This window comes from Hordeum vulgare, chromosome 2H, assembly GCF_904849725.1.
Source record: "Hordeum vulgare subsp. vulgare chromosome 2H, MorexV3_pseudomolecules_assembly, whole genome shotgun sequence".
Lineage (NCBI taxonomy): Eukaryota > Viridiplantae > Streptophyta > Magnoliopsida > Poales > Poaceae > Hordeum > Hordeum vulgare.
The window spans coordinates 135,673,556-135,689,059 of NC_058519.1; the positions used below are offsets into that span (position 1 = coordinate 135,673,556).

The 15,504-nt window shown below is 49.4% G+C and overlaps 1 protein-coding gene across 1 annotated transcript; it reads right to left on the bottom strand.

Moving 5' to 3' along the window:
- Positions 1–262: 262 nt before the first annotated feature.
- On the bottom strand, positions 263–3,589 carry LOC123425543 (chitin-inducible gibberellin-responsive protein 2-like). The gene is made up of 2 exons (XM_045109234.1): positions 3,357–3,589; positions 263–2,321 (listed from the first exon to the last, which is right to left on the bottom strand). The coding sequence occupies exon 2, from the start codon at positions 2,238–2,240 to the stop codon at positions 567–569; it is 1,674 nt and encodes a 557-aa protein (XP_044965169.1). The 5' UTR covers positions 2,241–2,321; positions 3,357–3,589; the 3' UTR covers positions 263–566.
- Between the last annotated feature and the right edge of the window lie 11,915 nt (positions 3,590–15,504).

Genomic DNA, 15,504 nt, shown 5'->3' on the forward strand with positions numbered 1-15,504 from the left:
TCGACGCATTGGATCGACTTTTGTGTTCGTGCCGACCCAAACAAACGCTAGCGGACAATGGATCGTCCCGTTGAAGTTGCTCTTAGTACCAAACACATCTCAAATCATTTCTTTAGGGTTTACTTTGTACTCCATCCGTAACTTCGTATTTTGTGTCAAAAAACGTCTTATAATAAGTTACTCCAAAAGCACCAACACCCGACATCTCAAATCATTTTACTTCCGTGGCACGGTGGCAGAGAGTAGTGGTGCTGATCGAGACTTAAATGCAATAACATTATGATTAGACAACAAGATTACGATTAGAAGTCTGAAACTGAAACATAAAACTGAAACATATACGGTAAAAACTTACACTACATCTCATCAGCCATATTCAGGCTTTTAGACCTAAGTTCGGCATTACAACAACAGGTTACAGGAGCTATTCTTCTCCACAGCAGCAGCAGCAGCAACAGCATCAGCAGGACACCCCTATAGTCCAGCAAAGCATTAAGCATGCATCTAGATTCGCCTACGAAAAGCATGGTCACAAAGCAGTTGGCCATGATATGACGACCGCAGCGCTAGTGCCAGGCGGACGAGACCACGAGGGGCCTCTTCTTCCAGCCGAGGTAGAGCGCCCCGTCCCTCTCGGCGAGCTTGTAGTTGTCGGAGTAGCTCTGCAGCAGCTTGCTGATGGTGGCGTTGACCAGCGAGCTGAGCGGCGAGGGCCTGAAGCCGGCCATGGTGAGGCGCGCCTTCCACTTGCCGAACACCTCGTGTCGCTCCACCCGCTCCGCGCCCTCGCACGCGATCAGGTTCACCACCTCCCTCGCCAGGCAGTGCTGCTCCATGTTGACCCGCTCCCTGTCGTCCCTGGGCAGCGTGAGGTCGATGGACTCGAAGATGGCCGTGTAGTAGTCCAGCGTCTCGGCGAACCTCTGCGGGAACGGGGCCGTGTTGGTGTTGGACTCCTGCTCCACCAGGGTCAGCACCTTGGGCCTCAGCCCCTTCACCAGCCGCAGGATCCGGTCCCGGTGGTTCGCCGTGCTCACCGTCTCGTCCGGGATGTGGTGCAGCTCCAGGGTGAAGTTCACCGCCAGTGCCTCCCCGGGGACCACCCCGAGGTGCCCCTCCTCCACCTCCTCGCCGGCCATGGCGACCGAGCGGAACTCAAAGGGAACCTTGCAGAGGCCGGCGATGTGCGACAGTCTCCTCCCAACGAGGTCCAGCCCGCCGCCTCGCGCGTAGGCTGACACCGAGTCATCAATGCCGGTGATCCTCACGGTCGGCGGTCCGCCGGGCCTGGCCGCAAGGGCCTGGAGGAGGGAGATCCACTGAGCTCCTTGAGCGATATGGAAGTCGATTATGTGGATCCTGTCCTCCCCCTTGACGGCCTCCGCGATGGCGCCGTTGGCCGACATGTAGCCGAACTTGAAGTAGGGGCAGGCCTCGTACAGGAAATGCATGTAGGACAGCAGGTCGGAGCTCTTGGGCTCCTTGCACCTCAAGGCCTTGTAGATGGAGTGGCCGGAGGAGGCGAGCCTGGCGACGAGCCCTTCCACCATGTAGGCTCCCAGCCTCTCGAGCGGCGTACCGGAGACCGAAACCATCTTCCTCAGCTCCGGCACCATCACGTCGACCGCGTACATGTTCTTCTCTTCCACAGCTCTGGCACAAGCAAGCAGCAGCTCCTTGAGGTTGCCCCTGGGAAAGTCCATCATCTGCGCCCACTTCTCCGGCTCCAGCGAGAGCTGCTTCGCCACCGAGCTCTCGAGGCTGTTAACTATCTCAGCGGCGTCTGGCCCAAGCATCTCAGCCTCGAGGTCCTTGAGCTTCTGCTTCAGATCGTTAGGATCCTCGGTCGTCACAGTGACGCATGAAGCACTGACAGGAGACCCGTCCGTGGAGTCGGAGTGGCTGTCGTCGTGAGACGAAGGGCTGCCACTGCCGCTCCTGATGGACGGAGGAGTGAAGCTATGGCTGGAGGGCGAGTCGTGCCTCATGCAGCCGGCCGCGGCCGAGGAGTCCACCAGAGTGTGCTTCATCTGAGCAACATGGTTCTCGTAGCTAGCATCTGACGAGTGAGACTTGAGGCTGTAGTGATGCTGTGGCACGACGTGGGTGTCTGGAGATGGCTGGTAAGGGTGGCAGGGATGCTGTGGGTTGTCCGGGTACTGGAACTGGAACTGCTTCGGGTTCTGCCTCTGCATGTTGCTGAAGGGGTGGATCATCCGGGAAGTCGGAGTATCGGCCATACTTGTTCAGTAGAGATTCTTGACACGCTAATCACTGCATGGATCTTTCTTCTAGCCCAGAAATCCAGATGGAACGAAAATCTGAAACAAGAGAGTAAGAAAGACTGTCAGAAGAAAAGCACACCGAGTTACTAACTCCAAAGGTAAAACTGGTAGCCAAGATTACACTGAAAGTAACACAGAGATAAACAGATCAAGTTAGTCTGAAGAAAAGACTTTGAGTGGTAGAGAACCAACCACTAGCATAGCAGGCACCCTACAGATAACAAGCAAGGGAAGGTAGGAGCATGGTGTAGTAGTGCTGACCGAAGAAGATCGTCACGATTACATGGCCAAGCATCCCAGTCCCAGCAAAGAAACAGCCGTACTAAAAGTAGGAGTATGACCTGAGCGCGCGCAAACAAAAGAGAGGCCTGTAGACGACTACAACGGGTCGTAAAGTAATCCCCGCCTCATCATCATAATAATTTTCCTACACCAAACCAGCTGCACGGGCAGTTTGACCCAACCAACTACTACTCCCTTCCCTTCCCGGCACAGACAGCATTGATTAATTAACTAACATCCACTGAAATAAATATAGATCGCACAAGTCAATGGTCCAAAGCCCCTGGATCTGCTTGTTCTGGCCTGCACAAATCGAGATGTCTAATCTACCACCAACCGTTTGACGCGGTCTCAGCAAATTCTCCCTAGGTACTAGTACTAGTATAGCTCGCAAGCATGGTCATGGCCTAGTACCGACTACTGAGGCCGTACGGAGGTACGGCCGACCAGGCTTGCAAAATACTCGTACTCGTACGCAGAGAAAGCAAGTACAGTACTACTACCAAAGAGAAACTAGGAAAGCAGCTTCGTTCTCGCTTGCGCGGCTGCCAATCTCACGAGAAAATTAACAAACTGGGCATCGATTCACGGGAAAACCACTGGTCGCCACCAAACCAAACATCAAGAGCCCCCAAGCTAGACGTGACCCGGAACGAGCAAAGGGGAGGTCATGGCGTAACATCCATCTTCATTTCTTCAAGCGCTCATGATGCTCATACTACTACTAGCAGCTACGGGGAAGGCAGGCGGGCAAGACGGGAGGAGCAGGAGGAGGAAGGAAGGAAGTACCTCTGCGCAGTAGCTCCGGCCGGTGGCTCGCCGTACGTACGTCGGACCCTTGAGCTGGAGTCGAGGCGAGGAGGATTCGTGCGGCGACGGCGAGAAGAGAGATCGCGAAGGGAGAGGGGAAGAGGTGCGTGTGTGTGTTGGTGGCCTCTGAGGTTGTGGTGGGGGGAGTGCGATGCTGTTTCCTGTAGGGGGGGCTGGGCAGCAGAGCTAGTGGATCCTCCGGGTGGCCGTTGCTATTTCTACCCGCGGGACGCGTCGTCCGCGGTTTTGTGCCGTCGTGAGGCGTGACGCGCGGGCGGGGGCGGGGGCGGGGCGTTCAGACCGCGGGTGCGTGCGTGGCGCGCACCGGGCTCGGGGATGGATGGATGGATGAAATATCTCCCTGCGGTGCCCCCCACGAGACCAACCTGCCACCACCACTGCTGCACGCACTCGTGCGTCGTGCGTCCAATTCTTGACGCGCTCCGCGCCTGGACTGCGGACTGGATGGAGGTTGGACCGTGGGACTCCACGAGCCTCCCGCGCTAGGTATTTGCTTGCTTGCTTGCTCGGGATCGATAATTGTGCTATGTGTCTGTGTGTGATGCGCCGGGATGACGACGACGGCGTACTTGTCGTCGGCCACTGTCGCCGTCGTCTCGCAAGGAGAGAACAGAGATCGTCACGTGCTGCTGGATGGGATCGGACGATGCTTCCTTCGTCGAGGTGTTTTTTTCCCCAATGGATGGATGTTTTCGCTCTGTGCCATCAAGGTGCCAGTTGATACTCGCTAAACAGCGGGCCGATGACTACCGGCCTGCTCGCTTCCAACACGCCTCTGTCGCCTTCCTTCCACTTTTCACCGTGTCTCCTTCGTCTCACCACATCTATCTATCTATGTATGCTATGTCGGCGTTGAACACGAATTGAAAATTTCGAAACAGGCGAAGCGAGCTCGTGGTTTTGAGGATTTATTCTCCACCATTCCGTTCCGTTCCGTCCAAGAAGATTTACGGATGCTTATCTTAGCTTTTCCGCCACATGACCAGCACGTACTAAGATATTCCGCGTCTACACGGATATGAAAAGGCCGGGAGGTCCTTCCCATCATCTCTTCTTTCAGTGGCATCATTTCTCATGTCTGTCCCCGGGAAATTATCATCCACGCCCCGCCTTTCTCGCTTTTCACAACCGGTCCTTTGGCGTCGACCCACCTTTTCCTTCCTTTTTAACTCCAAGATCGCATGGTGGGTCCGTGTGCACCACGCCCAAGCTAGCTGCAGCATGATGCTAACATGATAAAGAGTGCTAGTAGTATGAGATGAGTGCTCCGTATCTTTTTCTTTTCTCATGTGTTGCGATGCTGTCTCATCACTGTGAAGGCGTTCCATTAAATTGGTCCATGTCTGAGCCTCTACGTCCCTTCTTCGGTGGAGTGTACGCCTCCAGAATGTGGATAGCATGCATGCACTGACCAAAACTGATATGCACAATCTTCACTCATACGAGTATTACTAGGAAAAGCAAGGTAGGTAGTGGAGTACTCTTAACACATGTGGTACCCGGGCTGTCGGAGTAGTATATTATTGATTTTTTTGACAAAATACTAGTACCACACTTCTACCTTGACACAAATGTCACACCTTGTGCCGTTGACAAGTGGTCTCAGACTCCAAATATTATTAGGGTGAGGTGGAGCCATGTGAGTATGACATGAAGCATATCTTCTATTTTTAAATAGCTATAATCCATTAGCTATTTTTTTAGGCATGCAAGTATGCCACATGAGCAACTCATGCATGTAAGTCATAAATTACATTGTTTTTTATTACTTTATGCATGCAAGCACCACATCACTAATTCATGCATGTTACTCTTAAGTTATTTTTTATATTAGATTTTGTATTGAAAATATATGTGTTGGTCACATGTACTCCCTCCGTCTCAGTTTACAAATCCGGCACATGTACCTAGGTCGTCAAATTGACCAACTTAATGAGCGACATATATATCCAAAAGTATATCATTAGAAACTTTAGATGTTTTATTTTCTAATGATATAATTTTTATGTTAAACAATATATTTTATATAAGTCAAATTGACGATCTAGATACACGTGCATGCCTTCTAAACTGTGACGGAGGAAGTACCATAAAGATGTAGTTCACATTCACATTTTTGTTAAAAATGACATTCTTTTTACTGTATTTTTTTCTCTTTTTATACTCTTTATATTTCATTTTTATTTGTAAGCTTACATTCGATTCTCATAAGTTATAGATATTTTTTTAGTAACGTCCATTCATTTAGGAAGTCTCCCACAGCAACGTACCGGGGCATCATCTAGTTTCCTAAGTCACGAGGAATGTTAATGTTCTTTAGGAAAGGAAGGGTATATGTTAACACAATTCTCATTTTGCTTAAGAAATGGTGATGCAAACTCCCTCGTATACGGTCGGGATTTGATGCAAACATACATTTTAACTAGAAGGGTTGCATATGTTTTGCTGTTTTGTTGGTGTTATTGCGTTCTCATGAAAAAAGTACTCCCTCGATTTCAAATATTAGGTGCATTTGTTTTTTCCTTTTGAAAATTCAAACCTCTTTAAGTTTCACCATATTTGTGGAGAAATACATGAATATCCACAATATCAAATCAGTGTCATTAGATTCATCATGAAATAAATTTGATCAAAGTTAAAGAAATTTATCTTTTCAAAAACTAATACACGTTATATTCTGGAACCGGTCGAGTATTTGGTTTGGCGACTTGGGGATATGCCAGTGTGTTTTATTTTTATTTATAATGCCGTATTTTGGCGTGGTGTGATTCTGGTTGATCTGTTAATCAACTCATACTTATGCGGGGAAATTTTATTAGTGAGTGATTACATGTACCATATTGATGCTACAATATCACATGTTTGCACTTCCTTTTCTAGGCGGCGAGTTGGTGCGTGAGATTAATATGTTTTTATGTGCTGGTTGTTGCCGATTTATTTGAAAACAAAATGTTGAACCGATCAAAATGTGAACTAAATCCAAAATTAAATACATCAATTAAATGGAAGAGCTCCAAAATTAGGGAGCATAATGAATTAGAAGAACAATATGAGAGAGCTCCTTAAAAAATTATTGGCCTGGTCAAAATAAATTGACCCAATTCCAAATTAGAGACCTCCATCGATTGCGAGGCCTTTAAAATTAGGGAGCATATTGAATTGGACTAGAAGGGTTGGCCGCGCTTTGCTGCGCCGTTGATGTTGTTGGATTTCTTAATAAAACTCACTCTGCATAAAAAAATAAGGTGTACAGCTTTTTTGAATAGTTATTTTAAAAATTATTGATCAAATTTAATATATTAAGATCTATAATATCAAATTGGTGTCATAGGTTCATCATAATTTTTTGTTGAATATTGTGGATCTTGATACTTTTTGCTCTAGACTTTGTCAAAGTTAAAGAAATTTGGTTTTCAAAAAATTAATCATCCATATATTTTGAAACTTATGAAATATTTAGTTTGGTGGATGAGGGAGATGATGAAGTGTATTTATTTTTATTTATAATGCGGTGATTTGATGGGACTTTTGTAGTGTGGTCTGTGTTATCTTCTAAGTAACGTATATTTATGTGGGCAAGTTTTTGTGTTAGTGGTCCATGTACTATATTGGAACTACTATAGCACATGACTGCTTTTCTTTCTAGGTGCGTGTGGTTAATATGTTTTTATATGCCTATTGGTTGATGCTGGTTGATTTAAAAATCATTGGTCCGGTCAAAATCGTAAACCAAATCTAAAATTGAATACTTCAGTTAAATGAATCTTCAAAATTAGAGAACATATGGAACTAAAAGAATAGAATGGGAGAACTACTTGAGAAATTGTTGAACCGGTCAAAACCGGGTGACGCAATTCAAGATTGAAGACCTCAATTAACTACGAGGCCTTACAAATTAGGAGGCATAGTGTATAGTATACAAGAATTGGATGAAAGAGCTTTGAGAAATTATTGACCGGTCAAAATCGGATGACTTAGTTCGAGTTGAAGGCTTCAATTGAATGTGGGTTCTTTAAAACTAGGGAGCTTAGTGTTATAGAGATATGGGACAACTCCAAAATTATAGACCAGAATGAATCAAAAGAACAATATGAAAGAGCTCCTTCAAAACTTGTAGACTTTGTCAAAATCGAGTGACCCAATTCCAAATTAGAGACCTCAATAGACTGTGATGCCTCTAAAATTAGGGAGCATAGTGTATTAGGCATATGAACTGAAATTTTCCCGTAAAGACATTTCGTCCGTATGATTTTGAAAAACACACTAGAATTAGGATGTCATGAAATGTTCAGCCTCATAGGGACACCCACAAAAAATGTACAACAAAATCTGATTAGCAGCGTCGCAAAAATACACAAGAATTTTCTTGGAGGATTAGGCGCTCTTTGTGTCTATGGGAAGTGGGATTGGGCCCACGACAAGCCACACACGTGCCGGGAAAGACCTTTCCAGACCTATAATCAAGTCTAACCAGGAGATTGTTCCCAAGGAAGGAAGTATCCCACTCGGGTACTCCCAAAATTCCGAGGAAGGAAGTTGATCCAATCCTGATGTAAGAGACACCAAACCGTGCGTGGCCAGGAGAGCAGAAATGGAAGAAGTAGAATCGACCAAGGCCCTAGTAAAAATACCTAGGCACCAAGACTAAGATAGCCATCTTCTACTTCAAGAGCAAAGACTACAAAATTGAAGCCCTACTTTTAGCATATGTTGTTGGGAAACGTTGCATGGAAAGCAAAAACTTTCCTACGCATACGCAAGACCTATTCATGGTGATGATCATCTATGAGAGGGGAGAATGCATCTATATACCCTTGTAGATCGCTAAGAGGAAGCCTATATAACGCGGTTAATGTAGTGGAACATCTTCGCGATCCAAATCGCAGCTCGTCCCGCGATTTCATCACGATCTATCCCGATCTAGTGTCGAACGTACGACACCTCCGTGTTCAGCACACGTGCACCTCGATGACGATCTCTGATGGGGTTATAGTCCCAGGGTAGGGTCATAGGTCTGCCCTATAGGTCCTACCCAAGGACTACCCTTCATAGAGGACAAGGCCCTTAGACAGTTCCGACTGAACTAAGGACGCCCCCATCATCCAGTCGGCGACGATCCACTCGGAGCATATCTAACGTACCGACTGGAATCCACTCTGTACGTCGTAACCTCCCAGGAGGGCAACGGTCATACGTTTTCATACACCATAACTAGCATTTAAGGCTTACGTTACCAGTAACGTCAGCCTTTACTCGCCACTACTCCACCCCTGTCCACCGGGCCATTATGAAGGGCAGCGCACTCTATATAAGCCGCCATTCACCACTGGTACATGGGTTGGCACTTGCTGTAATCCCTTGATACACTCGACACAAAGCTCCCAAGAGCACTGAGGCGTAGGGCTTTTACCTCCACCGTAGAGGGGCCTAAACTCATACATCCTCGCCGTAGCTAAGGCTCTGCCCATATACTCTCGTACCCCGTACTTCTACTCTCAGACTTATACCCACAACAGTTGGCGCCCACCGTGGGGCTGGCGTCTAAGCGACTTCCGGCGAGTTTGCGATTTCATCTCTTCGTCATGTCATCCGGCGGAGATCTGTGCATGGGTCGTGAGATCCTCTTCGGTGCACTCTTCTTCATCGCCGATGATTCGGCATGGCTTCAGGATGCGCCCCTCGACATCGAGACGCTTCCGAGTCGCGGGGCTACGTAATTCCGTGCCAGTTCTCGCGGCATTCTGCTTCTCCAGCCATCGACCCCGGTGTCGATCTTCGCCCCCGTCACGTGCCGCCACAAGCGATCCGGTCGTTCGCGGCTCCAGCGTTGGGTGCGACACGCCCTAGCGCGACAAAACATGTCCTCTCAAGTGGCGGTGCTCGAATCGGTTGTGGTCCCGCCGTCATCCCAGTGCTTGGAGTCAGTTCCGACTGAATTACCTTCTGAGTATCAGGGTCACGGGCCTGCAGCCGAAGTACTCATGGCTGATTCCCACGAAAGTCCCCCCAGGACTGGTCGGAACGAGCGTGAGATCGGAGAATCATCCGGCGCTCGTCGTCAGCACCTTCGTTCTTCCAGTCGACGCACTCGCCAGAGCAACGTCGAGGTGTTCCGCACACCCATCCTCAACTTGGCTGCAGCCGCCAGGATCGCTGATTCTCTCTAGCCGACTGATTCGGAGGCTGGTAGAGGAATCGAGCAGATCCGTGCCTTGTTACATACGGCGCAGCAGCAAAACTCAGCGGTCTCCCAGTCGCACAACAAGATCCACAACAGTTCCGTTCAAGCGAACACACATTGGTCGGTTTTTAGTCCCGACTCTCACCAGCGACGCAGAGGGGGCAGGCGTTCCAGGGACCCGAGTCGGAATCCGCTTTCCATTCGGTCTCATCCCGAAGATCGTCGCTGTTCGCGTACTCCTCCGCGGAGTGGGCCTTACGGACCCCGGCATTGGATGATCATCGTTCGGGCGGTGGCGCGCATGATCAAAGGCCTGATGCAAGAGGGTATATCACTCAGAAGAAGGTTGATAGAAGTCAAGCCCACCGTGATGGTCACGATAGAGACCGTCCGAGTGGAAGCAGGAACGTCGTTTCTGGTCCCGAGTGTTTCAGTCGGGCCATTTTCTCGGCTGACATCCCTCCCAACTTCCGATTGGCGACGGGAATCAGCAAATTCACAGGAGAGTCCAAACCAGAAACTTGGTTAGACGACTACAGAGTGGCAGTCCAGATCGGCGGCGGAGATGACCATGTTGCCATGAAACATCTCCCACTGATGCTCGACGGTTCGGCTCGAGCTTGGCTAAACCAGTTAGCTCCATCAAGCATTTATAGTTGGGCAGATTTGTCCCGAGTCTTCATCAGGACCTTCGAGGGTATGTGCAAACGCCCTGCTGGTCTCACAGAGCTTCAACACTTTGTCCAGAAGCAAAACGAGCCCTTGCGCGATTTCATCCAATGCTGGACAACCCTCTACCACACGGTGGAGAATGTTACAGAACACCAAGCGGTCTGCGCCTTCAAGGCAGGCGTTCGGTACAGAGATCTATACCTGAAGTTTGGTCGGACAGGCGACGTCTCCATGAGCAAGATGATGGAGATAGCCGCGCGCTATGCGAATGGCGAAGAGGAGGACCGCATACGTAGCGGCAAACATAAGTCAGTCGCCGACGGAGATGGGAGCAACAGTCGGAAGCAGAAACAGAAAGCCCAATCCACTCCGCAAGCAGAGGCGGCAATCGTTACAAACGCTAAGTTCAAAGGCAAGGGGAAACCACAGTACACCCCCAAGAAGAAACAGTCAGGAAATTCCATCCTAGATCAACCGTGTCCAATCCACACGAAGACGGATGAAGAAGGCAATGTCATATTGCCGAAACATACCACTCGGTAGTGTCGCCTCCTGATCCAAGGATTCGGTGAAGGACAACTGAGTGAGAAAGACACCGAGCAAGATGATGAGGACAAGGAGGATCCGTTCTCTCAAGTCCATGCGACGTTAATGATTTTTGCTGATGTATAAAGCAAAAGTCGACTGAAGCTGGTCAACAGGGAGGTAAACATGGCAACCCCATCCACTCCCACGTTCCTCAAGTGGTCACAGACTGCAATCACTTTCGATCAATCAGACCACCCAGCACACGTGCCCACCCCATGGAGGCAAGCTCTGGTCGTCGACCCGATGGTGGAAGGAGTTAGGCTGCGCAAAGTCCTCATGGACGGCGGAAGCGGCTTGAATATCATGTACGCTGATACCCTCAAGGGAATGGGCATTCCGATGTCCAGACTTAGCGAGAGCAGTATGCAATTCCATGGAGTCGTCCCAGGAAGAAAGGCCAAATCACTCGGTCAGATTGCGTTGGATGTCGTTTTCGGCTCTGACAAGAACTTCCGCAAAGAGAAGTTAACATTCGAGGTGGTAGACTTCCAGAGTGCATACCATGCCATTCTGGGCCGTCCGGCATACGTGCGCTTCATGGCCCGTCCATGTTACGTATATTTGAAGCTGAAGATGCCTGGTCCCAAAGGCGCGATTACTGTCACACGCAATCGGCAGCGGGCCAAGGAGTGTCTGCAGCAGGGGTCGAGAATTGCAGACCATCACATGGCTGTACTCGAGTTGGATGAGTACAAGAAGATTGCCGACCCCGCCGACCTGATGCGGTCAAAGAAGTCAGCTTCCGAGTCCGCATTCCAGTTGGCGGGAGACACGAAGAAGGTAAGCATCCACCCGACGGATGATACCGCCGCCCCAACAAACATCTCCACCTCCCTTGATCCAAAATAGGAAGCCGAGCTCATCCAATTCCTCCGTGAGAACTGGGACATTTTTGCATGGAAGCCTGCTGACATGCCAGGTGTATCCAGGGAGTTGGCTGGGCACCAAGTGCATGTGGATCCTACCGCTCGACCCGTCCGAGAATGCCTGCGTCGGTCCGCCGCGCACAAGAGAAAAGCAATCAGAGAGGAGGTAGCTAAACTTCTGGCAGCCAACTTCATTCGCGAGGTACACCACTCCGAGTGGCTCACTAATGTTGTCATGGTGCCCAAGAAGGACAAGTCTCTCCGTATGTGCATTGATTTCAAGCACCTTAATAAGGTCTGTCCGAAAGACCACTTCCCGCTCCCCCGCATTGATCAAATCGTTGATTCGACTGCGGGTTGCGAGCACTTATCCTTCCTTGATGCCTATTCGGGCTATCATCAGCTCCGTCTGTATGGTCCAGATGAATTGAAAACATCTTTCATCACCCCATTCGGGTGCTTCTGTTACATCACTATGCCATTCGGTTTGAAAAATGCAGGAGCAACTTTTATGCGAATGATCCAAAAATGCCTCCTAGACCAGATTGGTCGAAATGTGGAGGCATACATGGACGATACCGTAGTCAAGTCACGCAAAGGTTCCAACCTGCTGACTGACTTGGCAGAAACATTCGCCAACCTACGTAGGTACGATATCAAGCTCAACCCAGCCAAGTGTTCATTCGGCGTTCCCAGCAGGAAGTTACTCGGTTTCTTCGTTTCCGAACGAGGGATCAATGTCAACCCCGAAAAGATCGGGATCATTGTTCGAATGGAGCGGCTGGTAAGAGTACATGACGTACAAAAGCTCACAAGTTGCCTAGCGGCTTTGAGAAGGTTTATCGCTCGACTCGGCGAGAAGGCGTTACCTCTGTACCGACTCATGAAGAAGTCAGATACCTTCGAGTGGACAGACGAAGCCCAAACCGCATTCGACGACCTCAAAGCCCTGCTTTCCACCCAGCCGGTTCTTACTGCCCCGCTCAGTAAAGAGCCCCTTCTTCTGTACATCGCGGCTAAAAATCAAGTCATGAGCACCGTTCTGACAGTCGAACGCGAAGAAGAAGGCAAAGCATACAAGGTTCAGCGGCCAATATATTATGTTTCTGAAGTCCTGACTCCTTCCAAGCAGAGGTATCCCCATTATCAGAAGCTTATTTATGGGATCTACATGACTGCAAAGAAGGTGGCTCATTATTTCCAAGACCACTCGGTATCTGTCATATCTGATGCTCCGTTGTCAGAAATTCTCCACAATCGGGACGCATCAGGCCGAGTGGCAAAGTGGGCAATGGAGATGCTATACTGCGACATCAAGTTCGAAGCCAAGAAAGCTATAAAGTCTCAAGCTCTTGCTGACTTCATAGCAGAATGGGTAGAACAACAGCAACCGACTCACATCTACTCGGCTCATCGGACCATGTTCTTCGATGGGTCCAAGATGTTGAATGGCTCCGGCGCCGGCGTAGTGCTCATATCCCCGAAAGGTGATAAACTCAAGTATGTGTTGCAGATCCATTTTGATTCTTCCAACAACGAAGCAGAGTATGAAGCTCTCCTTTACGGGTTGCGCATGGCCATCACACTCGGCGTCCGTCGCCTCATGGTCTATGGCGACTCAGATCTAGTGGTTAAAGAAGTAATGAAGGAGTGGGATGTAAGGAACCCCACCATGACTGCATACTGCAACGCAATAAGAAAGCTCGAAAAGAAGTTCAAAGGTCTGGAACTTCACCATGTTCCCCGATAGAAAAACCAAGCAGCAGATGAATTGGCAAAACTTGGATCCACACGGAAACCTGTCCCGAGTGATGTCTGCCTCGAGCACTCACACGTCCCCTCGGTAAAAGAAGATCCTTTTACAGAAGAACCTGTGCAACCGAAGAGCTCAACAGATCAGACTGAAGTCGAGGTTCCCGCTGTGGTCGACCTGGTCATGGAGATTCTAGCTGTCATTCCCGAATGGACTGTGCCATTCATCGCGTACATCCTGATGCAAGAGTTACAGGAAGACGAGGTCCAAGCTAGGCAGATCGTTCGCATGTCGAAGTCCTTCACCGTCATTGATGACTTGTTATACAGAGAAAGTGTTTCAGGCGTCCTTCAGTGGTGTATCTCTCCTGAGGAGGGTCAGTTAATTTTGGAAGAAATTCACTCGGGAACTTGCGGCCATCATGCCTCCTCAAGGGCAATCGTCGCCAAAGCATTCAGAGCTGGTTTCTTCTGGTTGCAGGCGAATGAAATGGCAAAAGATATAGTCGACCATTGCGAAGGTTGTCAGTTCTATTCAAACAAGTCCCACAAGCCAACGTCCGCACTGAAGACAATTCCCCTTTCTTGGCCATTCGCCGTCTGGGGATTAGATACAGTCGGACCATTCAGAACAGGCCAAGGAGGATTCACCCATCTGCTGGTAGCAGTCGACAAGTTTACGAAGTGGATTGAAGCCAAGCCAATCAAGAAGCTTGATGCCCTTATAGCCATCAAGTTCATCAGAGACATCATCACCAGATACGGGGTTCCACACAGCATAATCACCGACAATGGCACAAACTTTGACTCGGATAGGTTCAAAGGTTTTTGCGCAGGCCAAGGTATCCGAGTGGATTTTGCATCCGTTGCGCACCCCCAAACAAACGAACAAGCGGAGCGGGCGAATGGACTCATTCTTCAAGGGTTGAAGCCTCGACTCCTGCGGGAAGTTGGACATGCCGCCGGCGCATGGGTCACCGAGCTGCCTTCGGTGCTGTGGGGCCTCCGAACAACTCTGAATACATCGACAAGAAGATCCCTGTTTTTCCTCGTTTATGGAGCAGAGGCAGTCCTTCCGAGTGACTTGCTTCACAACTCTCCACGAGTCGAACTCTTCTCCGAAGCCGAAGCAGAGCAAGCCAGGCAAGACGGAGTGGACCTTTTACAAGAGGAGCGCGAGATGTCATTGATCCGTTCAACAATTTATCAACATGATCTGCGGCGATTTCATGCGCGGCACGTCAGGAGCCGCACGTTCCAAGAAGGCGACTTGGTGCTGTGAGTGGATCAACAGAGACCACACAAGTTGGATCCCGCCTAGGAAGGACCGTTCATCATTTCTAAGGTGCTGAACAACGGAGCGTATCGACTCTACAACCTCGACAGGGAGACGGACGAGCCGCGAGCATGGAATGGAGATCTACTGAAGCGCTTCTACACATAACCGCCGACAGAGACAATGTAAAGAACAAATGTCATCGAAGTAATACAAAGCGGATTAATTTCTTGCCGATTCAAAATTCTTCCGCGTTTGCAGACTCAGGTCTAAAAAACTAACTCCGAGTGTGCACCAAAAGTCACACTCGGGGACTTAGCTGCGACCCAGAGTCGCCTAAGTAAACAACTCGCTACGAGTGTGCACTAAAAGTCACACTCGGAGACTTAGCTGCGACCCAGAGTCGCCTAAGTAAACAACTCGCTCCGAGTGTGCACCAAAAGTCACACTCGGGGACTTAGCTGCGACTCAGAGTCGCCTAAGTAAACAACTTGCTCCGAGTGTGCACCAAAAGTCACACTCGGGGACTTAGCTACGACCCAGAGTCGCCTAAGTAAACAACTTGCTCCGAGTATGCACCAAAAGTCACACTGGGGGACTTAGCTGCGACTCAGAGTCGCCTAAGTAAACAACTTGCTCCGAGTGTGCACCAAAAGTCACACTCGGGGACTTAGCTGCGACCCAGAGTCGCCTAAGTAAACAACTTGCTCCGAGTGTGCACCAAAAGTCACACTCGGGGACTTAGCTGCGACCCAGAGTCGCCTAAGTAAA